The sequence below is a fragment of the Vidua macroura genome, chromosome 3 (assembly GCF_024509145.1).
Source record: "Vidua macroura isolate BioBank_ID:100142 chromosome 3, ASM2450914v1, whole genome shotgun sequence".
NCBI classification, from domain to species: domain Eukaryota; kingdom Metazoa; phylum Chordata; class Aves; order Passeriformes; family Viduidae; genus Vidua; species Vidua macroura.
Window position 1 is genome coordinate 80,099,852 of NC_071573.1, and position 27,259 is coordinate 80,127,110.

The 27,259-nt window shown below is 38.0% G+C and overlaps 1 protein-coding gene across 5 annotated transcripts in view; it reads left to right on the forward strand.

The window, feature by feature from the left end:
• Positions 1 to 105: 105 nt before the first annotated feature.
• Positions 106 to 27,259, forward strand: part of SNX14 (sorting nexin 14) — a 45,781-nt gene continuing 18,627 nt past the window's right edge. The window contains exons 1-16 of one of the 5 annotated variants that reach the window (XM_053972951.1): positions 106 to 227; positions 315 to 435; positions 1,232 to 1,308; positions 1,421 to 1,499; positions 7,992 to 8,035; positions 12,629 to 12,716; positions 16,357 to 16,441; positions 18,673 to 18,829; positions 19,107 to 19,182; positions 20,013 to 20,057; positions 20,140 to 20,220; positions 20,365 to 20,479; positions 20,871 to 21,026; positions 21,316 to 21,440; positions 22,503 to 22,561; positions 26,060 to 26,086. In XM_053972951.1, the coding sequence (XP_053828926.1) occupies positions 331 to 435; positions 1,232 to 1,308; positions 1,421 to 1,499; positions 7,992 to 8,035; positions 12,629 to 12,716; positions 16,357 to 16,441; positions 18,673 to 18,829; positions 19,107 to 19,182; positions 20,013 to 20,057; positions 20,140 to 20,220; positions 20,365 to 20,479; positions 20,871 to 21,026; positions 21,316 to 21,440; positions 22,503 to 22,561; positions 26,060 to 26,086 (1,319 nt within the window). In that variant the 5' untranslated portion in view covers positions 106 to 227; positions 315 to 330. Of the gene's footprint in view, positions 228 to 314; positions 436 to 1,231; positions 1,309 to 1,420; positions 1,500 to 7,215; positions 7,238 to 7,991; positions 8,036 to 12,628; positions 12,717 to 16,356; positions 16,442 to 18,672; positions 18,830 to 19,106; positions 19,183 to 20,012; positions 20,058 to 20,139; positions 20,221 to 20,364; positions 20,480 to 20,870; positions 21,027 to 21,315; positions 21,441 to 22,502; positions 22,562 to 26,059; positions 26,087 to 27,259 lie in introns of those variants that run through there. The other 4 variants (XM_053972952.1, XM_053972953.1, XM_053972954.1 and 1 more) reach the window with 4 other exon arrangements.

Consider the following 27,259-nt stretch of genomic DNA (forward strand, 5'->3'; position numbering starts at 1 on the left):
GCGGGCCCGTCGCGGCGCCGCCATCAGCGGGCGCCGGCAGCGGAAGCGGCCCCGCCTCCGGCCCGGCCGGCGCGGGCAGCGGCCGCCATGGGGGGGGTGCGGGCGGCCGGGCGGAGGCTGCTGCGGCGGCTGCGGGGCGCCGAGGGGCTGCGGGAGACCTGCCGGCAGTACCCGCTCTCCTGCTGCCTCCTCCTGGGGCTGGGCACCGCCACCCTCCTCCTCAACCGGTAACCGGGCGGGCGGGGAGCCGGGCGCGGGCGGCGGCGCTGCGCCTTCTCACGCAGCGGCTTTTTCCCTTCCTGTGCGTCTGTAAGGTATCTTCATGTTTTGATGGTCTTCTGGTCGTTCGTGGCTGGGGTCGTCACCTTCTACTGTTCCTTGGGACCGGATTCCCTCCTGCCCAATATTCTGTTCACAATAAAGTATAAACCCAAGGTAAATATGCCTGTGAAGAGTCTTGTGCTTTTCTAAAATATTATAAGAATCTATATGGAGGCAATTATTCTCTAATCCTAGCTGCTTTCAGGAATATTGTGCGTCAGTACAGCTCATACACTCCTGCTGACAGGTGTTTTGCGGCAAATAGATGATGCTTAAGAATTCTTCTCATGTTTCTGCATAGTCCCATCAAATCCACATGTGTGAGTGTTCAAGGATGTTTTTTCCTGCTTCCCTCATAGTGCATTTTGAGCATTTGAGTAGCAGGCAGTGGAGAAACTATGTTGTTGCTTGCTCCTTTAATGGGGCTTTTTCTTTTCTAAAGTTGCCCTCCTTTTTGCAGGCCACTGGTGAGTCAGTCTTCTTTGCTCACTGTAATCAGGATTCTTTAAGCAGTACTGCAGTTCAAAGAGAAGAATATTCCCAAAGCAAATTGCTCTTTTCTAACTTAAAACAATTCAATGTAGAATTTCATAGGCCTAAAAAGGTAGAGTTGCAATAGTTCGAGGCTATAAGTAAGATCTGTTACTAGAGTGATTAATGTATGGTGAGGTGAGTGGAGATGTGAAAGGATATGTGTGTCCTCTCACTTTGCTTCAGCAGAAGCGATTTTTCTTTTAAGATTCAGTTGTTTTTCATGCCATGCTTTGTTATCTTGTTTTCCTGCTGGAAGAACAAGTTTGTCTTTATTCAGTTCTCTGTAATAGCATGCTCTGAAAGGAAATTCACAAATGTGTCGCTATATTAATAGAATCATCATTTTGGAGAATGTAAGCTTGTCCAAATCTCTTAGCAGTTGGAACTGCCGGAGCTGTTTCCCCACGGCCACAGCTGTGCTGTATGTGGCAAGGTCAAATGCAAGAGGCACAGGTAAATTACATATGTGGCACTCCTAAGCTTGGTACTGCTGCCATTTGACACATCGCAGTAGGAAACTGTCGATTGCACATTGTTACATAAACTTCTCCATGCTCTCCTACAGACCTACTTTGCTTCTGGAAAACTATCAGCCATGGCTGGATCTGAAAGTGCCTTCCAAGGTTGATGCATCGCTTTCTGAGGTAATGGGTGCATCCTTTCTTTAGTACATCCTGTACATTCAGTACAAATTCTGTGGGGTTTTATTACGTGTCTTTGAAACCTTTTGCTTCTGGTTCACTAGGTGGTTCACACGTACCTTGCAGGTATTTTAGCTTGTTCACTAAAAGTCAAGTCAAAGGAGTGTTTGCTGGGAGCAGGGAGCCACGATGGCCTGTTTTTAAACATGGACTGCTTGTGTAGCAGTGCACTTAGAAAAAATGTCCGTGTAAATTGGGAAGAATAATGGAAAGAACAGTTAAAATTGAACATGTCTGAATCTTAAAAAGTTAAGGATTTCAGCCTGCTTAGTTTCTTTGTAGTTGAGGGTAAAAGATGATTTGCTCCAATTACAAAAGTTCTGTCATGAAGATGATAATTTAATGGTAGGGACCCTACAAGAAAGATGGAAAAAAACTATTAAAAGAACGTGGGGGAATGGATTCAAACTGATAGAGTAGGTTTAGATTAGATATTAAGAAGAAATTCTTTACTGTGAGCATGGTGAGGTGCTGGAACAGGTTGCCTAGAGAACTTTTGGTTGCCCTATGCCTGGAAGTGTTTGAGGCCAGGTGGGATGGAGCAACCTGGCCAAGTGGAAGGTGCCCATGGCAGGGTATGGGAACTAGATAATCTTTAAGGTCCCTTCCAACCCAAACCATTCCATGAATCTATTTAAAATCATCAGACAAAGCTGTAACAAAATCTGTCTTAAAAATGAAATTGCTGCATTTACTCAAAAAAGAACAATATATGTATCTTTTGTAGCAAGACTGTAAATCAGGAATTTTGTTTTGTTCTAATCTCTTTAAAAAAAGAGCTGTTTGAAGAGCAGTTTTTCTTTGGGCTTGGTTTTTTTTTATTTCCTTGATTACTAATTGATGAAATGTATTGGGAGCTAAACAGATAAGCTTTTTGTTTTTTGAAGCTAGGAAAATGCACAAGCACATGTGTAGATTAATATCCATTTATTTAGAATTCCAGCTTTGGAGTTCTGTGGTAGGAGGATGAAGAACTGGCATGGCAGAAGTGAGTCAGTTTTTGTCTGTCAGTTCTTGCCATTAACAGCATGGTGTATGAAGCCAGAGCCATGTGTGTCTGTGGTATAAGCTAAAACTTCAGTTCAGCTCTGTGAGACGTCCCAAGCATGGCCCACTGAAGGAGTGGGAGGAGAATGAAAACATTAAGGAAGGAATGGACAGCTGAGGAATGTTTTTAGAAAAGAACAGGTAGCAACTTGTTGACTTCCTCTAGTTGAATGAAGTGACATCTTCTGTGATTTCAGAAATAAACATTTATTCTTTTAAAGTTACTTAATCTATTTTTAAACTAAGTTTAAGTGCATTAAAATGACAATATTGATGAATAGAATTTCAATAGACTCTTGCTTTAATAATAGAATGTAAAAGAAATGCTTCTAGGCGTTTAATATTTTTAGGATTTGGGGTACCAAATAGCTGTGGCAGTCTAACCAAGGATGTTGTAAATGCTGAAGAACTGGAAATTTTCTTGTTTGGCTTAAATGGGAATTTGATGCTGAAAAGGGTCTTTGTAGTATCTCTTTACAAGTGATATGAGTAGATACCACAGTTATCTTCATGGCATTTTGTATGTGGTTGCTGTAGTTCTGCTTTTACTGGAATAGTGGCCTTTTCTTTGCTGTTACTTTTCACTTCAGTGGCGTGTCCCAGGCCCTGCTTTATTTAGCACTGCAGATGTGGGTTATGTGTATCCATGCCCATGCTTCTCATTCCCTTCCCTCCCTTGTGTGCTTAACTGGAGGGAAGAACCAGGCCTGAGTTCTGGACCTTCCCAGGGCAGCAAGCCAGGGTCACCCTCCTTGATGGACCCAAACAAGTGGTCTGAGCCACCTTTTCCACCTGTGTTGGACAGATACTGTTTGGGATGAGAAATCTCCTTGCATGGTTCCTCACTGCAGCTCTTCTCTACTGTAAAAGGGTAGCAAGGGGTTCTGCCCATACCATATTCCTCTTGACCACCTGCTCTGAGGATGCAGCATCTAATGCTGGCCTGGAATTGGATAGCCTGCTTCAGGTTGGAAGGAGAGACTGCTCTTATTTTCTTTTGTGGGTTAGTCATACATTAGAGAGAAGCTGATACAGTGTAAACTGAATTAAGGTTAATTAGATTCTAAAGGAGTGCGGAATGCAGCCTGCTTCTAAAAAGCAGTTCCTTCAAATACTTGGAATAATTTTGGAATTTTTTATTATGTTTTAATTTTTCTAGTTCTTTTTTTTTTTTTTGCAGCTTGAAGAATTTAGGCAATATTCTCATTTCCAAATGTTTCTAATTTGAACCAGGTGTATAGCCTTCAAGCTTGTGTTTTCAAGTGCTTTCAGAATAATTTAATACACGCTCAAATCAGAAGAAATCAAAGTTTTCCTCACAAGTATGGATTTTTCTTCTTGGATTGTGATGATAGTTTGTCTCACTTTGCAAATTCTTAACCTTTGCAGCCTTGTTTTAGTCTATTCAGCTGCTGTGTGTGGTTTAAAAGAATAACAAAACCTGTGCCTGGACATTCCTCCCCACGCTTGTTTGTTGTTATAATTGAATGCTAAACTGTCTCAACCATCAATATTTTATAATTTGGGATGCATCCTGCACAAGATAAAGCAGTGACCTAAGTATAATTTTGTTTCCAGTTTCTAATCCATTTTGCATTATGTTTGTTTCTTCAGTGTTTTCTTTCTTTTTGAATTAGGACATTATATCAGTTGGTCAGTTTTACATTGTGTATAATCCAGGTGCTACAAATTGTATAAAGGACAGTTTGATCCTGTTGTTCTGTTAATGAATTCATCTTTTTCTCTGCAATCTCATTTTTGCTATGTGAGGGATGGTTGCAAGTCAAGTCTGTGGAAAGCTGCTCAGCTATTCTTTATCAGCATGCTGAAAAAAAAAGTCTCACTGGATCAAGGTGGTGCTGTCTTTTGATCTCACTTTTTAAATTCTTCTCAGGTTCTTGGGACCTGAGATTATGGGATGAGAATTTTTTTGTTTTGTTTTCTAAAAGCAAGAAGTGGACAAATGCATGACAAGAAATTAGTTATTGCCAGAATGTGCTCTTTGCAAGTCCTGAACTCTTGCAGTAACAAAATGGACTGTATGCTTTCTTATTGGAATGGCTTGTTCTACCCCCAGGAAGTGGCCTCAGCTGTCAGGTTGTGCTGTCTTTGGAGGCTTTACAATTGTTATTGTGGTTTATATCAAATCATTGCTCCTTTCTGTTCTAATTTGGCCTGGTAGTTCTGACCTGCTACTGATTCAGTCATCACTCGTCTCTACAGTTCCTCCTCCTGACAGCTGGGGTCAGTTGTGTGGCAGTCCCCAAAAAGCTTGTCTCAGCAGCAAAGACTGACTAGCTTGCAGTGTTGCAGTGCATGCTAGAAAATAATTTCTCTCTTTTTTTTTTTTTTAATTCAGCTACTGCTTATATTGCTACCTGCTGCATTTGGCTTTATGTTTGTAATATTTTTCTAATTCCAAGCTGCCCACGCATAGTGAAAACAGTCATGTTGCAAAATGGTTGGAAAAATAGGTAGATTTTAAATTAAATGACTCATCATTTGTATTTAAAACTGGAGAATTATACTTTACAGACAAGGAAATGGCTTATCATTAGCTGTCATTTTTTGAGGTGTCCCATCTACTTCATTGGCATGTGTGAAGTGTGAGCAATTGAGTCTGAATAATATTTTTGTTGTTGATAGAATGGAAGTGGGTACACATGTCTTGCTTCCCCAGTGCTTCATGAAGGTGCAGTGGATGATGTGGCCAATTTTTTTCATTCCAGCAGAATCACACTGACACAGTCTGGAATGCTGATAGGGTTGAAGGAAAAACAGTATGGACTGCATGCCTTGAAATCCAATTAGTGGCAGTCAATGGCTTATTACTTCTTGAGTGCTTCGATTTTTGCAGTGGGGATGATTTCACACACTAGCTCTGCTTTAACTTCTATACAGCACCTTGGTGGAATGGAGCATCGTACTTAACTGCCTCTGCCATGCCATGTGTTTGGGCATTTTGAGTTAGTTGTGTGTCTCTGTGCATGCTGCCTCTTTGCCTAGTGGGATTGTCTGCAGTGTTCTGTGGAAGCAGTACCATAAAGCTTGCTCTTACAGTGTGGCTGTGGAAGAGAAGCACTGCCAAGTCTGTAAAATGGTTCAGCTGGTGCTCAGTTACTACAACATGGGATGAATCTGAAGGAGACTTTGTCTTCCACTTTTGAGTGGGAAGGGTCATCAGGTCTTGCACATTTTTCTACTTTCCTTGCTTATTTAATAACCGTGGGAAGATGAATCTCAGAACATTGTTTTGCTTAGGCAGCCGTAAGGATCAGATCTCTCACTGTTGGAAACAATTCTTCTAGTGCCTTCAGAGGCCTCTATAGGACTATAGAGGAAGAGAGGGCCAAAAAATTATGTTAGCATCTGATGAACTGAATTTGTAGTGGCACATTAATGGAAAGCTTGATAGACAGGCGCTCAGTTCAAAAGCAGTAGTCATAAATGAAGAAAGCTGTTTCAAGAGGAGTTCATTGTATCCCTTTGAATGCACTGTTCCGTGCTTGAAGGCTCTGCAAGTGCACTTTCCACTCCAAACAGAAGATGCTCTGCTGCTGTTGCTCCTGATGGGGAGGCACAGAGGAAAAGTGGAAGAAGAAGGAAAAGGGCTCCTTTAATAGACAGATGGATTTTTTTGCAAGCTTTCTGTAAGGCACTTCTTCTGAAGAGTGCACTTTGAGCCTTGAAAGCGGTTTATTTTGTTAGGAACCCCACATGAAGAAAAATAGTGTCACAATACCTGTGAGACTGAGATTTCTGTGGAGTAAATTGGTGGCTCGTGTAGTGCTATGGAAGGCATCAAGGAAATTGGTTTAAGTAGTCTGATATACTGCTTTTAAGGGCAATGGCCTGTGATTGCTGACTGGAGCTGGATGAGGTCTCCTTTCTATTGTCTGAAGATTAACTTCCATAGAAGGTTCTCTGGGATTTCTTAGTCTCTTCTGTACTGGGAATTGAAGCATCTGTTGTCATTTCCCTCACCTTCCACCCTGCTTATAAATGGAAATACGAGATGGGGGATGGGAATGACACAGGACAACATGATAAAACATTTAGCTTACGCATCCATCATTAGCACGTGATGGTGTTACAGTTTCAAGATCTATTACTGCTGTAGCACATAAGGGTAGGAGAAAAGACACTGATGACTTTGCGTGGTCCATAACACAGACATCTAATGTTATCCCAAGCTGCAAAACATCTCCTCAGAGAGAGGCGAAGAAAATCACTGAAGTGGAACAGCTGGAAAAGAGAAAGTATCTTATCCAATCCGAGTAGGCGACATTCTTACTAGTGAAGACAGAAAAAGAGTATTCATGAGCTGCTCAGGTCTGAAGGGTTGAGAAGAATTAAAAAGGCCATGTGTGTTTTTTACTGAGTATGCTTTTATAATCATGAGAGGAGCAGAGGCATGTAATGCCCTAAAGATAGTATAAATTTAGTAAGTCTTGAATTCTTGCAGTGCATACTGTGTGAATGAGTGCAGCAGCAGATCTTGTAAGACGAGTAGCACTTATTCTCATGAATGACACTTGTATATCAGCTGTTACATTCAGCTTTCCTTTCTGACAGACTTCACATTTTTCTTTGTACACGGTGGCTTTGCAAAACCTTTCCTTCAGCAGAACATGGTGAGCAGCCTCATATAGCAACACACGTATTCTCTCTTACTCTCCTCATCAACATTGACGCTGTTGGGGATAAACTGATATCTAAAATGCTGATTCAAATTAAGGGATAGGTTGGAGTGGGAGAAGGTAGTGTGGATGATATCTTGGGGCTATAGTGAAGGAAGAGGAATCCTAAGAAAACTTCATCCTTCTGTCTCCTTCCTTGTTACGGCTAGCTTTCATAGGAATTGCTTTTTATGACTCTTCTTTTGCTTGCTTTGAGAGTGGTGAGCATACAGGAATGACTGTCCCACCTTGAAGGTGGAGGTTTGGGTGGAAAAGGATGGAGGTGTGTGTAAGTGTAGTATGTAACTGTGCCTTTGGGACACTCCATGCTCCATCAGAAAAGAACAGGGACTGACTGACCTGAAAATTTAGGGATGGGCTGTTTAAGGTAAGATTACATTTTTTGTAGCATTTGCCTGACAGTGGCCATGGCACTGTGCTTCATGTTATTGATAATACTTGTGGCAGATGTTTCTTGTTGATATCTGATGAAACCATCACTTTGCTGTTACTTGCCCAAAGTACTGATTACAATGCAAAATGGTTGATCTAGCAACTGGTTGATCAACACAACTTAGACATTTTTATGTTTTATCATGTATAAATTATGTTCTATGAGTTTTAGAGGGTATTTGTGATGTTGCCTCTTCTAACAGGGATTTGTAGTAAATGGTTTATTTTGTAACATGGTTGTCTTTGTTCTGCACAGGTGCTTGAGTTGGTGCTGGAAAACTTTATTTATCCATGGTACAGGTACGAGCTTTATCTAAAAGTTATTATTTTTAATATCACAAATATTTGTCAACCTGCTTAAGAAGTTGACACCTGAAAAGAAACATTTCTGTTTCCTTAGTGAAAGATAACGCATACTTTTGAATGCTATGAATCATTGTTTTATTGTGTCTTAGCAGAATAGAACAGGTCTTTTAATAGTTTAGTTATAATAGAGGTGGTTCTGAAATTTGCATTTCATTAGATTGTATATTTTTATATGTTCATTTTGTGATAGCTCTTACTTGGAACTAAATACAGATTGATGAAAATTTGTGTAAAAATTCAACCTGTCACTACCTGTGAAATTTACTTCCTGATTAGAAGCATACTGATCTATCACTTTCCATAAAAAAAGAAAAATAAATAACTTTGCAGGGCTTTAAAGAAAAGATATTTCAAATACCTGTGGCCAACTTCTTGGAGATCATCTCATAAATTTCCAACTTTTAAGACTGTTGGTGATTATTTTATGCTGAATAGAATAGTACTGTGTAACTATTAAATAGTGAATAAAGAAGAGACTATGGCTGATTATTTTTTCTGTGTTTTTTTTTTTTCTTTTGGGTTTTCTTCCTTGAACTTTTATATATTAGTTAGTGCTTCGCAGTCCTTTGTAAGAAGATATTAAAATATTTCTAACTGATGATGCTGGCATTAATGTGTTAAAACAACATCTTGCCTTAATTCTGAATTTGACTTTTTCATTGAAAGTTCAATTTGTCCTAAAAAAAGTATGCTTTCTTTTATTTTTACTCTGTGTCGTTTGGATTTTTTTCTGTCTCTGGGACCCAAAATTTACTGTTCAGACTTCTTTGCCTCTTGGGTTTTTGATTGTGGCCAGTACCTCCATGTCCCATCTTTAACTTTGTGTGTTGAATATGCTGAAGTGTAAAATTTCACTGCTGATGTAAACAGCAGAGGGAGCTTTAGCACCACGTGTTGTGAATGCAAGTTGGTAATCTCAAGGTTTTAAACTTTCAAATACAGAAAACTAGAGCGTGTTCTATTGGGTTGTTGATAAAGTAACAAATGTAAGGCAACCGTCTCCTATATTGCATGATTGGAAAACAGTTTTTTCTTGGCTGCTGGAAGGTGTCTTTAATGTCTTTATTTTGGACTGACAAGAAAACTTGGCTTCCACCAATTAACTTACGTCTCTGACGCCCAAGGCAGTGGAAGTCTGGAATACATCATCTGGTAGGGATAACAATTCACTGTATATATAATGTACAGTTAGAAATGCAGTGTAAAATACACTTTGCATGAAGCCAGCCAGCCTGCATTCTGCTCCATCTTGCCCTCTGGTGAGCAGTGTAGGTGTTCCTGCCCCGTCTTAAGTTCTGCATGGCTGCACCTCAGGATTTTGAACTAGTTCCAAAAATTCACACCATGCTGAAGAAATCTAACAAGCTTTCAGTGAACCTGAAATACTGAGAGTTCAGTGAAGTAATTCTACAGGAAACAGCTCGGTCCTGGAAGGCTTACTGGTTTCAGTTTAACCGTAGGAATGTCAGATCTGGTCCTATTTAGTCTGGACATTCAGGTGTTTCCTGCAGGGGTTATGCAGGGAGACCTGAACTGTGTCTCTGTGCCATGGTTTGAGAGCTGGCTTGTAGAGCATGTCAGCTCTGACCTTCCCTGCTCTAGCTGTACCTGCACTGTTGGCAAAGCTCACATCACCTGGGAGTGAGGATTCGTGCATCCAGGGCACGTTTGTTTCTGAGCAAATAAACCTCACTCAGGTTAAATCTTCCTAGGGCCTTTGCATCCATGCTGTCCTTATTTAGCAGCGTGGCTGGGTGAGCACTAGCAGGCAATTCATACTTGGCAGATAGGCTGCTAAAACAGTCGGCTGCGTTCCTTTGCAAAGAAAAATTTGGGCATAAATCCTTGGGCTAGCTGCTCTGCCTTTCATGTAAATGGATTTTGCGCAGAAGCTATCTCTCCTTTTTTTATTATTATTTATTTAAAAAAAAACAACTTGTTTTTTGTTTTATGTGCTGTGCCAACTGATGCTGTCTTGGACATTATTGTTACCAGGATGTATCTCAGTGAGAAGCCAGGGAAGTGTAATGTTTACAGGGTGTGTTGCAAGATAAAACAATGGATTTTTGCTTAGGAATAAAAGTGCTATAAGCACTAAAGCTGGTTTATGTTTGTTTCATTAATAAACTGTGTAAGGATTTCTAATTTTTTAATAGCAGCTTAAAATTTAAGCATGTCCTAAATTTAGACTACTTTAGGGGAATGAGGGTTAGTGCTTAAAATCCAGTGAACTTTACTGCAATAATTTTTGTTTTTTAAAGTATTTTTTGTTTTAAAGTAATTTTTGTTTTTTAAAGTATTTATGCTGGTTATATTAAGATCTTTTTTTTCAACTGCGTGAGAAAAATAGAGCATAGTTGTAAGTAATCCCAAGTTTGTAGAGCTACAAAACTTGGGTCTAAGTCTTTTGCTTATGCTGTTCAGCAAAACTATATAATATCTTGCTTATACCAGCGTTATTTTAAATAGAGTTTAAAGTTTGAATGGCTCACTCTGTGCTTACTAAATATTTTTGGTCATTGATGGTACTGCAAATCCAGTTCTCTCAGATTAGGACAGAATTCAGTAATTACCACATTTTTTGTAATACATTGCTATGAAAACATTTTTCTTTGATGGTGACTAAACACAATGTTTTCATATATGGAGCTGCTTCTATTTTAAAGGCAAGTTCTTTTTAAATGCAAGTAATGCATGAAAAATTCTGAATTTTTGTTGAGTTACAAACCATAGCTTTACATTTTTATTGGCTTGTGACTTATTTTCTACATCTTTTTGGAAGGAGTTAGCCAAGTTTTGTAAGAATAATTAACACACGGAGGAAAAATATCACTTTGCTATTTGTGTATGATTTTCATTTATCAGTGAATCCCATCAGGCTTTGCGTGCAATAGCAGTTGGGTGTATCTCTCTTGAGACATTAGACTTCGTAACTGTTTACAATTAATATTCCTAAAGTTCTGGGAAAACACAGCCAGCTTTTAAAATGTTTCCAAGAGGGTTATTTGGACTTTCCCCTGAGTCACTGTAGATTTGGCATTTTTCAGGTTCATGATGTTTTTTTTGCCAGTCTTCAGTCTGCTGGTGATTAAAAGAATGTCTTTGCAAATCTGTTGTGAGAGTATGTGGCATAAAGTCGTGTCCAAGCTGAGCTAGCCAAGATACTGGTTATCCAACTGTCAATAAATAACAACTTCTTGGTCCAAATTACTTCATTTATCTTCTTGTCTGTCAAATGCTAGTAATACCGTAATACAGTTTGTTTGCTAATCCCTTGGCAATGCTAATCCCTCTGACAATGTGGGTATTTTCTAACCATACTGCTTATAAAATGTCAGCTGCTGATCTTAAACCAAACTTTCCCCTACAGTGTTCTTATCTGCATTTGATTAGCTCTTGGAGGATGGTTGTGATTCTTGTGCTAGGCTGCTTTCTTTGAGGTGTTTTGTTTTTTTTTTTTTTCCATGCAGTTAGTTACATACTTTGACTCTCAGGTCACTGGTATCTCTAGTATATGTACCTGATTGTTCATCATCAACGTGCCTTTGAATGTTCTATAACCCAGGCTAAAAGTGCTTTAAAAGTTGGATGCTGAATAATGTAAAATGTTTTATGCATAATTTTTAAAACTATTTTTAAGTGTCCTGTTCTTCCTTGTAGGGTTCTTTTACAATGCAAGTAATGTTTCTACTTACTACACTAATTTATCACCAAAAAGTGTGATGGCTCTTGCATATGATCATCAGTTAAACCTAATGCAACTTCCTTTGCTTTGTCAATATTCAGCTGTTATACTTCAGTTTTACCAATATATTAGTCATGCTCTAAAGTTCATATTAATAACTGATAGATTTTTGGTTTTTGCTTGCATTTTGTGGAATGCTGGCATTATGATCTTTTTCCACTCCGTTTAGTTGCAGTTTCTTCATCTAAGACGTAGTGTATTTCCTGTTTTCATTCAGTTTTCCAAAAAAGTCACGGAGTTAGGTATTTTTCTTCCTGAATCACATTTAATTATTTTTACTGTGAGTTTTCACTGAACATCTCTTATTGCAGTGGATGGAAACTGGCAAGCCAGATTAAAAGTTTGGATGATATTTTGACATAGCAATTTGGAAATCTATTTGAATTCTTCTTTGCTTCCAAGCAGAAGCCACTTTAAATAATTTCAATTTCTTTTATACCATTGAGATTGGATGTGTTTCCATATGTAGAAACTAGGTTAGATTTTAGTCAGTCAAAATCATTCAGATAGTATATGACAGCAGGAATTGGTATATCATTGCAATTTCCTGACGTTTTTCTTAAGCTGTTGTGTGCACAGACCTTGTGGGAATGCTGTGTATTTTCCTCAGACAGAAGACTGCTGACTCTCTGGTAGCTTTCATTTCAGTTCATTCCAGCTGAAGTATCACTGTTGAACGTTCTTATTCTTAGGCTTTTAATAGTGCCAAATGTATTGTGGTTGGATTAATAGAAATTTCTTTTGTTCTGTTTCCTCATATGCCATGGTTTGAAACACTGCAGAAATATTACTGATGATGAGTCCTCAGTGGATGAACTGAGAGGGACACTACGGTTTTTTGCATCTGTCTTAGTTCGGAGAATTCACAAGGTAAGGTGACTTAAAGGTATTAGTGTTGGTTTTCCATCAGAATTAATTGATATCCATCTCTTGTGAGTTTTTAATTTTTTTTTTAATTTTGATTCCAAAGTCAGCCTTACAGTGTAGGTTGTTTCTAACCATCTGAGTTACTTCTTTGTGGTATCTACCCCATCTTTCTGGAGCTTATCCCCTTCCTAGCTGTAAACCATCTGTGAAGACTGATCATTGGAAGTGTTCAGCACCGTGTTGGATGTGGCTTTGAGCAGCCTGTTCTAGTGAAGGATGTCCCTGCCGTGGCAGGGGATTGGAATAAGTGCTCTGTGAAGGTTCCTTGTGACTCAAACCTTTCCCCTGTTCTTGCAAATGGATGTATTTATTACACCAGTGCAAGGCATCATTAAAACCTTGTGATCTTTTAGCTGTCTTTTGGTGACTTAATCCAAGTGGAAACCATTTTGAGAATCACTGAAAAAGACCTACTAGAAAATGGTGAGCTGTGTTCTAGCTTTTGCTTGCTTGTCTTCTTAAAATGCAAACCAGGCCCTTACATTGTCTATAAAGAATAGACTGTCATTAGGTGACCAGGTTACTGTAGGAATTAAAACAGATATGGTTCTTATATTAACACAATTCTTCAGGAGCATTTTGAGTGCTAAAGATTAGAAGTTTTTATTTGCTCTGTTTAATGTATTAGCACATACTTTTTATTTGCTGTGTTTAATCTATTAGCATATACTTTTTCTGTATGTGCTCTCTTTTTAGCAGCACAACTATTTCCTGGAAAAGTGCTTCAAGCTTGTTTCACAGGAACTGCTTCTAACTTTTTGGCTGTTCTATGCAGAAAGGGTTGCTAACTCAATTTCCAGAATTAGTCAGTGCTGGCCTCTCTGTTGGAGCCACTACCATGAATATGTGTCTTTTATCCCCCCTCCTTACTAACAGCAATATTTTCTGAGCTACAAGTTGCACATGTACCCTGTCATGACTTATTAACAGCGTGATTCTCTCCATCTTACATATCAAATCCAGATGACTTTCTTGTTTACTCTAAATCAGGCATGTTGCTTTTTAAAATGAGCACGGGGGAAGATTAGGAAATCCATGTAGCACAGACATTGTATGGAGATGTGAGAGTGGAGTAAAGCTTCAAAGTGAAAATCTAGACCACGGTCTTAAAATTTAATTTGGAGTTGTAATACTTGCTGGTGTTAGTTGCATTGTTCATGGATCCACTGTTGACTCAGAAAGTGACCATGTCTCCTGTATTGATCATGCAATAAGGCATTGATTGGGATATCTCAAGTGAGTTACAGCATCTTGAAGCAGACTGTTAATTTACCATCTCTGCCTTTGACAGTGAGGATTTAAATGTAGTATCTTCAGCTCTCTGGGTAGGCAATATGTGCAACAAACACTCAAGATGTGTGCCAGTATTAAGCACTGTCAGGGGACCATACAAAATAAAGTTCATCACAGAAGTACATATATTGAGCAGAAATTCATCATCATCAGTTGAAAAATAAAATTGTTTTATACCTTTGCCAAGCAGCTGTACTCTGTTTTGGATTTATTATTAAATGCTTGAAAGCAATAGTTCTTAGCTAATAGAGATAAAATGTTTAAATTGAGGAAGAGTTGTGTAAGAAAACACAGGTTATTTTTTCATTTTTTTGAGATGAAATCTTTATATTTTTTGCCAAAGAATATTCTACTTTTGTATTGAGACTTAAAATTGGAAATCGCTTTAATGAAAAGAATGCCTTTCTTTTCTGTTTGAAGCTGCCTAGGTTGAAGCATGGTTGTTGAATGAAGTTAGAAGCACTACAGGCCAGTCAACTCCTAAATGTATGCTGAAATACTTCAAATCTGGATTTTCTTTGCTGTGGCCATTTCTGGATTGGTTATGGATTTTGAAGGGAAAGGCAAGGGTTATACCATGCCTTTGTACAGTGTGGTATAGATAACCCTGCATCTGATTGAAGTTTTTGACAAAAGTTCACAGTGTCTACTGCAGTGTTGATAACAATTTCCTTAGCTGTGCTCTTTGAGTTACATCTGTAGGAAGAAACACTGCCCTCTCCTTATAAGTGATAGGAAGCTCTTAATTTCTAGAAATTACTGTTGGAATGTGAGGCACAAAAGACAGGGTTTTCCATTGAAAACCAGAAGCCTGTGCTTTTGTGCTTGTAAACAGGAGCTGACCTTACATTTAGGCAGTTCCAGTCAATTGAACTGGCTTGTTGGGGCTGGCCAGGTCAGGTCATAGCTGTGCACCTCAAATACTATAGGGGAGCATGCAGGAATATGTAATATTCTCCTTGTACAATTGAATAAAAAACACCAACTTTTCTCTCAGCTCTGGTGGCCTTTGCAATTGCTTTGTCTCTTTACTTGTCTGGCAAGATGCTGTATCGAGGGATTCCTCCATTAGGAAAGAAACTTTTTCAGAATTCTTAGATTTTGAACATTCACAGGTGTATGTTTTTGCATCTCTGAGGTGTCTCTTGCTTAAAATAAAGGGTATGTAAAGTGTAAATCACCTTCTAGATGAGTTTCTGTGAAAACTGCTGCAGGTGATAAAGAATCCCTTGAAACTGTACAGGCTGGGGACTGACTGGCTTCAGGGGAAGCTGTGCTTGCTGCAAAGACCTGGGCCCATCGTAGGCTGTGAGCTGAATGTGAGGCACCAGTGGCAGCTTAAAACACCAACACCACCCTGGGCTGTATGACAGGAGCAGGGAAAATAAAGGAAAGTGATTTTCTGCCTTCACTTGATGCTCTTTGGATGGCATCTAGGATACTAATCCAGTTTTGGGCTTGTCTTTAAGAGAAAGTGGTGCAGGTTCAACCTAAGGGTCACCAAGATTATTGGGGCTGGAGGAGGTGACTGTGTTCAACTCAGGAGGTTTTCAGCACCAGCTTGGATACAGCCCTGAGCACCTTGATCAGAGCCTTTTTGGAGCAGGGCTAAGACAACCCAAAGTCATTTGTGCCTGAATTGTTCTCCTTCCATTTTTGTAGCCACCAAAGAAAATAGAAATGCAGGACCCTAGTACAATCCTTGATTAAATCATACGTGTTTTTTGTTTGGCTTATGATCACATGGTTTTGGTTTTGGCACTAATGGTCTTTTGACTCTGTAACTCAAATTCTCTTTGGGTTCTGCCATCACCTGAAGGGTGACATTTTTTCTGCCTGTGAATAGGAGGGTTTCTCTTTGGTTTGAGTCCTTGTGGACACGACTGCAGAGTGTTAAGGCACGCAGGTGTTAAAGCAGAGCATAGTTAACTTGATCCTTTTCTTGGTGGACCAATTGTCCCATAGAACTGGGTTTCATACACTGTGACTCGAAAGTCACACTGCCTTGCTATATTTATTGAAATGAAAAAATCATAATGGGAATGAGTTGACAATAAATGAGTTAACTGTGCTGTTTGTGGCATTTAGTTCTATGTGGTTTTATATACCTTGGCAGAAGAATGAGGTCCCTGTCAGCTCACCTAGAGAATTTTGAATTATTTCTTAATGGTTCATTTTATAGTTCAAACCGGAACATATCAGCAAATTACTATGATTGATGGTTGTCTATAATAACTTTTTTGGGGGAAAACTAGAACAGTTTTGGTTTGATTTTGAAATTATTCTCTAGGTGGACATTCCAACAGTTGTAACGAAGAAGATGCTCAAGGCAGCAATGAAACACATTGAAGTAATAGCCAAGGCCAGGCAAAAAGGTAATGTCAAAACTTAATATGTTGTCAGTTTCAAAGGCCAAGTATTAATATTCTTTTATGCATGTTTGAGATTGTATTGCTTTGTCTTTTTATCCTTATGGCCTCTTTTTTAAAAAATGAGATCCTTTTACATTTTTCTTCTGGTGGTTGTGAAGGCAAATAGGGAAAAAGTTACAGTACATATTTGTATTCTCTGTTTTGATTTTTATTGCCCCACGATGAAAATACTAAATTTCTCTATCTGTACAGGGGTGAACAGGAATATGGTTTTGTCTATTTAGAGCAATCAAGATCATTTAGGGATGCTTCTTGAAGTTTTTCCTTTATATTCCAAATGAGCAGTTATAGATGAAAGGATTTGTACATCTGTGCACTGTACCTCATAGCTCTTAGAGATAGAATGATTTCAAATCTGCATTAGTGAAGCTGTAATATGTTGAAAAGCCATGGAGAGACTTGAAGCAGAAGCATATTTGTTATCCAAGATAAGAGTATCTTCCCAAGCCTAATGTAAAAATTATATTTAAACTGCACATAGAAGAAATATTTGGAAACACTTGCTGTTGTTGTTATTTTTTTCACTGGCTGTGTTCCACCGTGCTGTATCTACTAAATGTGGTTTCATTCAACTTTTAAGTGTAAATGTTTATTTAACTGGAGTCGTGAACTTTTCTTCTTTCCCTCCAAACGTCTGCTTGATATCCATAAATACATGCCATTGGTCCTGTGAGTAGTGTTAATGATTAAGATGAGTAATGACATTGTAATCATGTTGGATGTCTTTCATGGCACAACAGCAATTTCAAGATAGTAGATAATCTTGCAGTGCTGTTCATGCCAAATTTCATGTTCCCTTTGATTTCTACTAAGGAGTTGGAAACACTTTTCTTTAGTGGAAAAGAACTATATTTTAAATGTACAGCATTGAAAATATAGCCATTTTTTTCAGTGTTTTAAAGAAAAAGACTTGTTTCCTGAGGGCAGATAGGTGAAGTAGCAGCTGAAAATTACTTTTAGTAGCACTTTCTAGTAAACATTGCTAAAGCAGCCACCACAATACATGGTTCAGAGGCAGCTTTCAGACCCTGCTTTGGTTGCTAGTTGACCCTAGCCTTTTCTCCTTATTTTCTAAATCCTTTTCAAGTGGATTGCTGTAAGGGAGCATTTCCTTTTCTCCTACTCGTTACTCTTACCTCTCTTAGTAATTCCTAATTGCACAGACACCTCCACAATTCATTACCTGCCCTCGCTAGAGGGTGCATTGCTTCTCTTTGCTTTTAGTGACACCAGCTAGACAGATGTATCAGGTGATATATATTCCTGCATCCCCTCTGTCAGCTGATACCACTCATGGGTTTTGGCTGTGAAGGCCAAGCCAGCAGGCTTCTCTCATATGCTGGGAATAAGCTTTAACTTTGGAAAGGAATATATTACATACCTCACTATGCCTGGTGGTGGTGTTGGCATGGGGCTGTGCCACTTTGCTAGTTCAGCTGGGTGTGATTTATAGCCGCTCTTGCCTTTGAAGTGATCTGAAGAAATGTAACATTGTTACTTCTAATTAATATCTATCGTTTGTAATCTGATAAAGAGGCATTCCTTCAATTCCGGCAAAATTTAAGAGGCAGTACTGTAGCAGATCCTCCTGCAGGTTTTGGCTTGATTCACCCTGTGTTTAAAATGTATGTTCCTTCACGTTTGTTTTTAAGTGTTCTAAGCAGGAAACAGATTCTACAGAATTGAGTAAAAGTTGACGTTGATTTCAAATTGTGTCATAGGCCAAAAAAATTGAGATCATGAGGAAGGTCAGGAAAAAGGCAATTAGAGGCAGACTTTGCATGATGCAATTTTTTTGAGAATCCAGATGCTGAGTTTTTATATTTAGTTTATATATATATATATATATATATATAATTGAATATATAAATAAAAGTTTATATAATTTTTTATATATTTATATATAACGATAAATGAGAAAGCGTTCTGGATACCATGCAAACTGCAATTATTTGGTGAAGGAATTCTTATTTCAGTGTGAGATTTTATTTTTACATAGCTAGGCTTCACAGTCTAAGCCAAGGTTCTTTTGTAAAGTTTCAACATTTTATCCCTTTGGCAGTTGTGTGTGTACTACAAATACTAACTTTTTAGCTCAAACAAAAACCAATTGCCTTTTGTTTACCAGTAAGAAGAAGCTGAAGCAACTCTGTAATGTTGTTTTTTACTTTCAGTAAAAAATGCAGAATTTTTGCAGCAAGCTGCTTTAGAAGAATATGGACCAGAACTGCACGTTGCTTTGAGAAGCCGAAGAGATGAACTTCACTACTTAAGAAAACTTACTGAACTTCTTTTTCCTTATATTTTGCCCCCAAAGTCAACAGAGTGCAGGTATATAAATTACTTAGAATTGTGGTTTTTAAAGTGTTTCCATACTGTGTAGTACAATAATTTTGGAAAGTGAAAGAATGAACTTCACAGTCACCTTCCTTCTTACCCCCTTTTTATGATTTTTTTGGATTTATCTTTAAAATAGCATGATTATGGTATTATTAAATCCTAAAATATTTTCTAGTAGTATATGACAGAATGGGAAACTTCACTTAGAAATTTATGTAATCTAACACTGCTTTGGATTTTTATTTCCTTTCTTTTATTTTCTTTTCAGATCCCTGGCCCTTCTCATTAGAGAGATTCTCCCTGGTTCAGTTTTCCTTCCCTCAATGGATTTCTTAGCTGACCCTGTAAGACTTTGGAGCACAAGAATAATCTTAATTTATTCAAAATTACTGTTTACCTACTAAGTATGTTGTGGTAAAGCAAATGATGTGCAATGACTTACTTGCTGTGCATTTTGACTAGATACAAGAAAAAGAAATCTTGTGGCCAGCTGTTTTATTTGTTTATATGAATTAACTCACTGGACTGACTGAAATATCAGTATTGGTGTGATCTCTTAAGCATGTATTTTTCAGTGAAGGTTTACAGCTCCTGTCAAATGGAGAATGCTGTGCTAGTCTAAACATCTACAACTTACTATTGCTACATTTAAAAAGGGCTCAATTACTTGAACTCCAGCTCTGGGGATCTTAATAGCAGTCTTAAGTAACCAGCTTTTTTTGCAGCTGTATCAAAATAATTTTTTTCCTTAATTCTGCAAATCAAGAGGCATTTATTTCTGAAGCTGTGACACTGCCATCCTTATTTTTATATATGCATGTATTTTATTAGGCAAAATGGCAGTGCTTATGCAGGCATCACCTGGCTGCAAACAGAAGGTACTGTAGTGGGAGTATTACTAGTTCATTAGATCTGCACTTGGAGTAAAAATACTTTGGAGGCCTTTCTTCCACTGGGTAAAGAATATTTCTGTGTGAGTCTCTTCAGAAATTCCCTGACTTGCTTGAGGAGACCACTGAAGGTCAGTTCTCAAACATGTATTGCCAGACTTTGCTTTTTTAAAAGTATTAATATGATCACGTTTAAACTTGGGTATAACATAGTATTGAAATAATTTTAATCTGTTTGTTGAGTTTCTTTAATAATAATTTTTCTTGTGTTGTGTTTCTTGCAGGATACTGTCAACCATTTACTGCTGATCTTCATTGATGATAGTCCAGTGAGTACTGACAGAGTTAAAATGGTGATTTTGGTCACCCATGAAAGAAGTGTTCTTATGCAGTTGTCATTTTTCTCTGCAGCCTGAGATAGCAACTGAGCCTACTTCTTCATTGGTTCCATTCCTTCAGAAATTTGCTGAGCCAAGAAACAAAAAACCATCTGTAAGCAAAGGCAACCTTTACTCCCTTTCCTGTTTTGAATAAGTGTTTTACTTTACCTGCTGATTTTGTTCTACAGCTCTTTGCATTATTTATGTACTGACTGAAAGTTTGAAAATTGGCTGACTGCATTTTTTACCTACTCAGGTACTGAAACTGGAGCTAAAGGAGATCAGAGATCAGCAAGACCTTTTATTTAGGTTTATGAACTTCCTGAAACAGGAAGGGGCTGTCCATGTGCTGCAGTTCTGCCTGGCTGTGGGTAAGATTGCAGACATGTGCTGATGTTACTTGATGATATGGAAATCATTCTAATTGAACACTGCAATTTGCATTTGGGTAATTTAGGAAGAAAAAATCATTCATATGCCAGGAACAGCCTCATGAATTTATCCTTACTGTGATAAGGAATAATTTCTTCTAATTGCAATATATTTTTAGTAATAACTTTATGAACAGATCTGAATTATAGTTAATAAGAAGGCAGCTGCCTTGTTACCTCGGATTTTGACATGTCATATGTTGCTTTTAATTTTGAAGTTTTGCAAATTACTTACTTAGAGGAAAATGAGTTGATGATATCGGGTGCTTCAAGATGTTATTTGTTTGCCAAGTTGATCAAGAAATGCTTTTTTCTTTCCTTTACTTCTCAGAGGAATTCAACGACCGAATTTTGAGACCAGAGCTATCAGATACTGAAAAGATGTCTCTTCATGATGAAGTACAGAAAATTTATAAAACTTACTGTTTGGATGAAAGCATCGACAAGATTAGATTTGACCCTTTCATTGTGGAAGAGATTCAAAGAAGTAAGTTGGAATTTGAAAGGAATAATGTACATTGGAATTTAGACAGCGTCCTGTAATGAAGTGAAAACAAATTTTACCGAATATCGTCAAACTTTTTTTTGCCAGTTTTAAAAATTATTCCCATGCTATATTGTGCATAATCCTTTTTTTGGCAATTTATTTCTATTTTTTATTTATAAAACTTTGAGTAGCTTGTGAAATAATCACAAACTCTGACCAGAAGAAAACATGAACTTTATATGCCTGTATGTATATCACCCTCTATTCATACTTAATTTTTTTTTAATAGTTGCTGAAGGTCCATATGAGGATGTTGTGAAACTTCAGACTATGCGGTGTCTTTTTGAAGCTTATGAGCACGTCCTTTCTCTGCTCGAGAATGTTTTTACTCCTATGTTCTGTCACAGTGATGAGGTAAGCATGAAGGATTTGAAGAGCAGTCTTAAAAGCGAGGTTATATATTTTAGGATGCACTATTTACAACAGTCATGTGTATGTGGAACTGAAAAACATGGCTTCATCTTCCACTTCAGTTGACATTCTAGAGCTGGACCATTCTCAGTAGGAAAATAAAATTCATTCTGGTCCAGCACATCATCACAGAATAAAAGGAAAACTTCATTTTTTTGACGTAACAATTTGTGTATATCACAGCTATTACAAAATCCTCTCCACCCTGTCCTCATGATTGAAAATTTGGTGCAAAAGTAATCTGCCCGATAGATGTAAAACACAATGTCTTTATTTACTTTTAAAAATGTAATGGTATTTAAAGATACGAAAGTTGTATTTAGGTTTTGTCAGCATTATGCATTCTTGCAGCTAAAAGTCTGGTGTTTGTTTTCAAGATCACTCAATGCAATTTACAAGGTATTTAAGATTGTTGTGTGATTGGGTTCTAAATGCCACCTTAAGAATTCCCTGCACTGGGATGACTTTATCTGCCTAAGGCCTTCTAGTAGGACACACTTTAATCACAGGGGTGAGTCTGAATTCATGTTCCTTTCAGAAGTTTGTGTCTGTGAGTCAGGTTGTGTGTTAAGCTTCTTGCATTCGTTTGAGGCAGATTATATTGATTTGTCCAGGGAGTGGGTACTTGCCTTACTTGGCATTAATAAAAAGAGCATTTCTCAAAAAGGGTTTTGATGGTTGTCTCTCCCATGATAGCTGTAATGCTTCAAATGCTTGATTTTTTTTAACAAGGAGGAGACGTGGATTTTGGTGCTTAATTTAATTTTTATTTCTGCTTTGTGGTTTTAATCTCATGATTATGTGAGGTTAAGTAAATAGTCCTAGTCTCATATATTGATTATTGTATGGTCTGTCCTTTTCCAGATTACAATTCTAACTGCTAGATTATGGTCAGATTGGCTTTTCCTTCAGTTCTCATTTCCTGAATTTTGCAAGGTTGTTGCACAGTAGCCTTTACCTCAGTTAATCCAGTGTTTCCTTTGATACTTTATTTGTCTGCTACAGTACTTCAGACACCTTTTAAGAGGAGCAGAGTCACCAACCCGCAATTCGAAGTTTAACAGGTAGGTATGGTAGAACTTTTAAGTGGGTTTCTTTGTTTTTTAATTAAAAACATCAAAATAGTAAGCTGTGAGAATTTTATTATTGCCTTATATTAATTTGACTAAATTTTTAGCTCTACTTTTTTGTTTCTAAATGAGCAAATTGCATACTAAAGATGCAAGCAATAGTATAGGAGACATCTCTTCTCTTGAAGTATTTTACATTCAAGAATTCAGATGTGATTTAGACCTCAACATTTGAGAAGAGGGAAGGGAAAAAATAAGCAGTGAGAATAAGATTATATGAAATTAAAGTGGAGATTTAATTGACTGTGTATATTTGGCACCATTTTAGTGGTGCCAAGCTGTGTCTTCTTGGATTTCAGATGTTACAGGGATAGGTACAGCGTACCCTATGCCAAAGCAGCCTGGTTATTTGATGGGAATCTCCTCTTACCGTGGTAGGGAGGTTTTGCCACTTCTCCTACATCAAATGTGTTTTCTGTCCCCCAACTCCATTGCAGAAATGCAGCAACAGAAGCCTTGTTTTTGAGCCATATACTTACAGTCCAGACCCCCTTCAGGTTCCTTACAGCCTGTGGAGGAGAAGAGCCTCTTCTGTGGTGGGGATGGGTGATCTTCCCCTGTAGGCTTGGGCTGGGTTGATAAACCTTGAGGCCTCAAAATTTCTTGTGTTTCACTTTTTGTTGGATGGCTCTGAGAGTTGTGGGCCTAGCCCAACTGAATTTCTCTTATGGCCTAGCCAAAAGAAGGAAAACATCAGTGAGACAGTCTTTAATTTGGGTAGGCTTTCTTTCTTGATATGAAGTAAGATCCATGGTACTGTGAAAAATGCTAATGTTTGTCCTCTTCTAAAGGAGTAACACTGATTCATTTAACCTTTACTGCTTTCATTAGAGTTACACCTGACAGTAAACTCCTGTTTCACAGCCTACTGTGAGATTTGTATTACTGGCATATACCTTTCTTCCCTTCCCCTGTTCTTCAAAAACGGGATGATTGTTCTTTTTATTATGTCTCCATTGGTGACATCTTTTATGGAGTCTTTGTAGTTTTTGTAGGTCCAGGACTGGAGCTTTGGTGTAGTGCTGTCTCCTAGTGGTGCTGGCAAGCTTCTGTTTCTCAACAAAGAGGCATGGGATGAAGGCAGCTAGCCCAAACTGCATTCCTTTCCTACACAGTACTCCATGTAGGGTGACCTTAAACACACTTCAGGCTTCTCTTGAAGATGGCTACAGGGTTTCACCTAGACCTTTAAATCTGCCCCCTGGTTTCTTCCCCCAAATTGTTCATGTAAGGGGTTGGAAGTATTCTGTCATACTCTTCTTAAATCTAGTTAAAATATGAGAACATGTAGGTTACATCTTTGGTGCTTGGCTTTTAAAAACAGAAAGGGGGAAGTTACAGGCCATTGCTGCCTGGAGTTTCTGAAGTGCATCTCTGGCTACAAAATAAACAAATTTTGTTTGGTAGCTGTTGCAGCATATTCTCAAACAGCATCCGTAGCATTACTGAAAATGTATCTGGTTTACATTTTAGAACAATTTGAATACTCTCAGTATATATGCTGATTTACAATACAAGATACTGTGTGTTCCAGAAGTGGTGCCTCAGTGATTATTTCCATGAAACAGAGGTCCTATCTTGCAAGTAGTTTGCCTGTTGCTTTGGAATTTCCCTCTGCAGAATTGTGTGCAGTCACTTCCAAAGGGGTGGGGAAAAATCAAGGTTTCTCACAGAATTACTCCAGATGTTATTCCATATATTTTGTCCTGCCCTCTCTTTCTTATTCTAGCGTTAGTTCCACTTGAAAGTAATTAGATGCAAAGAGATCAGTTTTCTTTACTGTATTTTTGATGTGCTTTGCTGTGGGTACTGTCTGTATTGCACAGATACTGCTGGTTAAAAAATCAGATCAAGAAGTAGGTATGAGATCCCAGTGGAACGTGCGTGCGGGTAATGTGTTGAAAGATTTCCCTTATTGCAAGACAAGAAAATGACAGTTTCTAGAAAATACAGGTGGAAAGGTAGGAGGAAGGTTTGAATCACTTGTTTGAACTGTACAGAACAATCATAGCTTTTTGCAGACAGATAGGACAAATAATGTGCTATGAAAACTGCAAAGCCAATAGGTGGGCAGTGGCAGGGGTTTCTGTAGCATAAAGAAGTCACATTGAGGGTCTTCTGACAACTTGATAACTAACTGTGGTTGTCATCAGTTTTAACTCTAACTGATGTTTTTCACCTAATATTTAATGTGTGTGGCCTATGATAACTGATGTTTCGAGTTCTGGGTCTGTTAACTTAATTTGGGTAGCATGGAAGAGAAAGCAAGAATTCAGTCTCCCTCTCTCACATTTATGTATTTATAATACATTACTACATTACTTAAATGTAGTCTGTGTTGAAAGTCTTAACAAGGAAAGAAAAGCTATTATGTAGTATGAGTTCCTAGATTTCTGGATTTCTGTGTATCGATCTCGATTTTTGACATGCCATAACCACAAATAGAAATAGAAACATCTTATATTAGAATAGCAGTGAAATTGAAGCATTTTTTTAAGATAAAGGACCATGTAGAAAAGATACTAACAATTTCAGGGAGTGGTTAGGAGAAAAACCGATGGAATTTAGTCTGTGAAAAGTTCTATGCAGTGTAATAGTCATCATCATTTATAACCTGCTAGGTTATAATTCCAGTTTCCCAGCTTACACAGCCAGAGGCAGTGTAAGATGTCCTACAATCAGATCCTTCTGTAAAACAAAATCTAATATTTTAATGTTTTTATCCCATATTAGTTTGTCCAGAATTCAGTAGCTCAAATGAATTAAAATCCTGGTGACAGTATGGTTAATTTCATTTAAACATCTTGATTGGAATTAGTGGGTTGATGTCTGAGGCATTGGTTCTATGTACCAGGTTATGGAATGTCAAAAATCTTAAAATCTGTGAAATAAAAATATTAAAATTTTTAAATTTTAATAGTGGCTCTTACTATACTTAATACATATATTATACTGTATTATATATGTATATACTATACTAGTGGAGAGGGGGAGAGAGGATGTATTATTACACAAAATGAGGCCACAGCCTTTTCATTGTGTTGGCCAAATTAACTTGATTCCTACCTGACTTCTGAATATAGCTAATACGAAAAGTTAGCTGGCTATTTGGCACTACAGATAACGCTAAGAATGAAAATTGTTCTCCGTTAATTTGTGGTTGCTTGTGCTGAATCTGAAGGTTTCAATAACTGATGTTTCAAATTCAAAGGCCAAGCTTGTGATGATGAGATGAATACACACGGTTCACATTTCACTTTCTTAGGATTCTAGGTCAGGAAGTCTTAATGGTACTACCTCTTTTCTTAACCCATGGTCAGTTTTGTTGGGATAGGTCAGTCAGATTTGGTTTGGTTTGGGTTCTTTTGTTGTTCTGGTTTTATTTTGATTTCCTGCTGGGCTCTGAGGTAATTCATTTGCCTGTTGTTGCAGAAGTAGCCTGAGTTTGGATGACTTACGGTAAGTCTATCTAACACTCAATAAATGTTGTGTGTTAGTTATGCTGCATCTCTCATGACTTCATCATACAGCCTTTATAACAGTAATTAACTGTTCATTTTATTTGTAAAAGACATTAATGTCTTCTCCAGACTGAGGTGCATTTCTGTTCACCCCCATGTCCTTTTCACAAGTGTTTAGAAGTTGCTTAATTACTAATTTCACATGTTTTTGCATTACATTAACATTGTTTGCTGTACAGCAGCACTTTGCTGAATATATTTCCAGAGCTTGAAACATTTTTTTTACTTGTAACTGCTAGCTGCTCCAAAATTTCCTTTACTCCATGTCATATTGTTATCCACTTGCGTGCTTGTTTTATCTTGCAAGCTGTATCTGGAGTGATCATTGTCTAACTTGCAAATATAACCATTTTATGATTTTTAAGCACTCAAACCCAACAGTTGCCCAAATTAGTTCTCTCTGCAGCTTCTCTTGTGACTGTTACAGGTTTGATGACAACACATGCTGTTTTTTATAATTTGCTGTAAGGTAGTATGTGACCACTCATTAATGCCTTAGTAGCTATCCACTGGTTTGTTTTCTCATTATTCATGCCTCTTTAAATACAAGATATCCAAACTCAGAAAACAATGTTTTCCTCATGGACTTTTCCTTAGAATTTAACAGAGGATAAGTATGACATAGTTTGCTCATATAGTCTTGAGGGGAAATTTTTCAACTTAAGTTTTCAGGTTAAGAATCAAGGTAATTAGGTGCTTTTATATTTTATGTGCCAGTTCAGCATGTTGAGCTATAAGTTGCTTGATTGTTGAGCAATAAGGAGTTCTTGAGTTACATATGCAGCTCAGTGATTTTCAAGTGCAGCAGTATGTGCTCAGCATTTCTCCTAACTGTGTGTAGGGAGTTTAGTCAGCCAAAGGAAGTGGTACTATGACTTCATGTGCATGTTAATATCTGCCTTGTCTGATATATACAACTGGTCTGGTCCTTCCTGACCCAGAGAGGCTCACAGCATCATTCTTCAGCTGCACAGCCCTGGCTCATCACCTGCCAAGATCTTTTCAGTGCACTGAATGAGGCAGGCATCCTGTGGGAAAATGATTTTGCAACAGTCCATGATTGAAGAATGCCACAGTGTACAGTGGACTACTGCAGTCTTCAGTCTGCAAT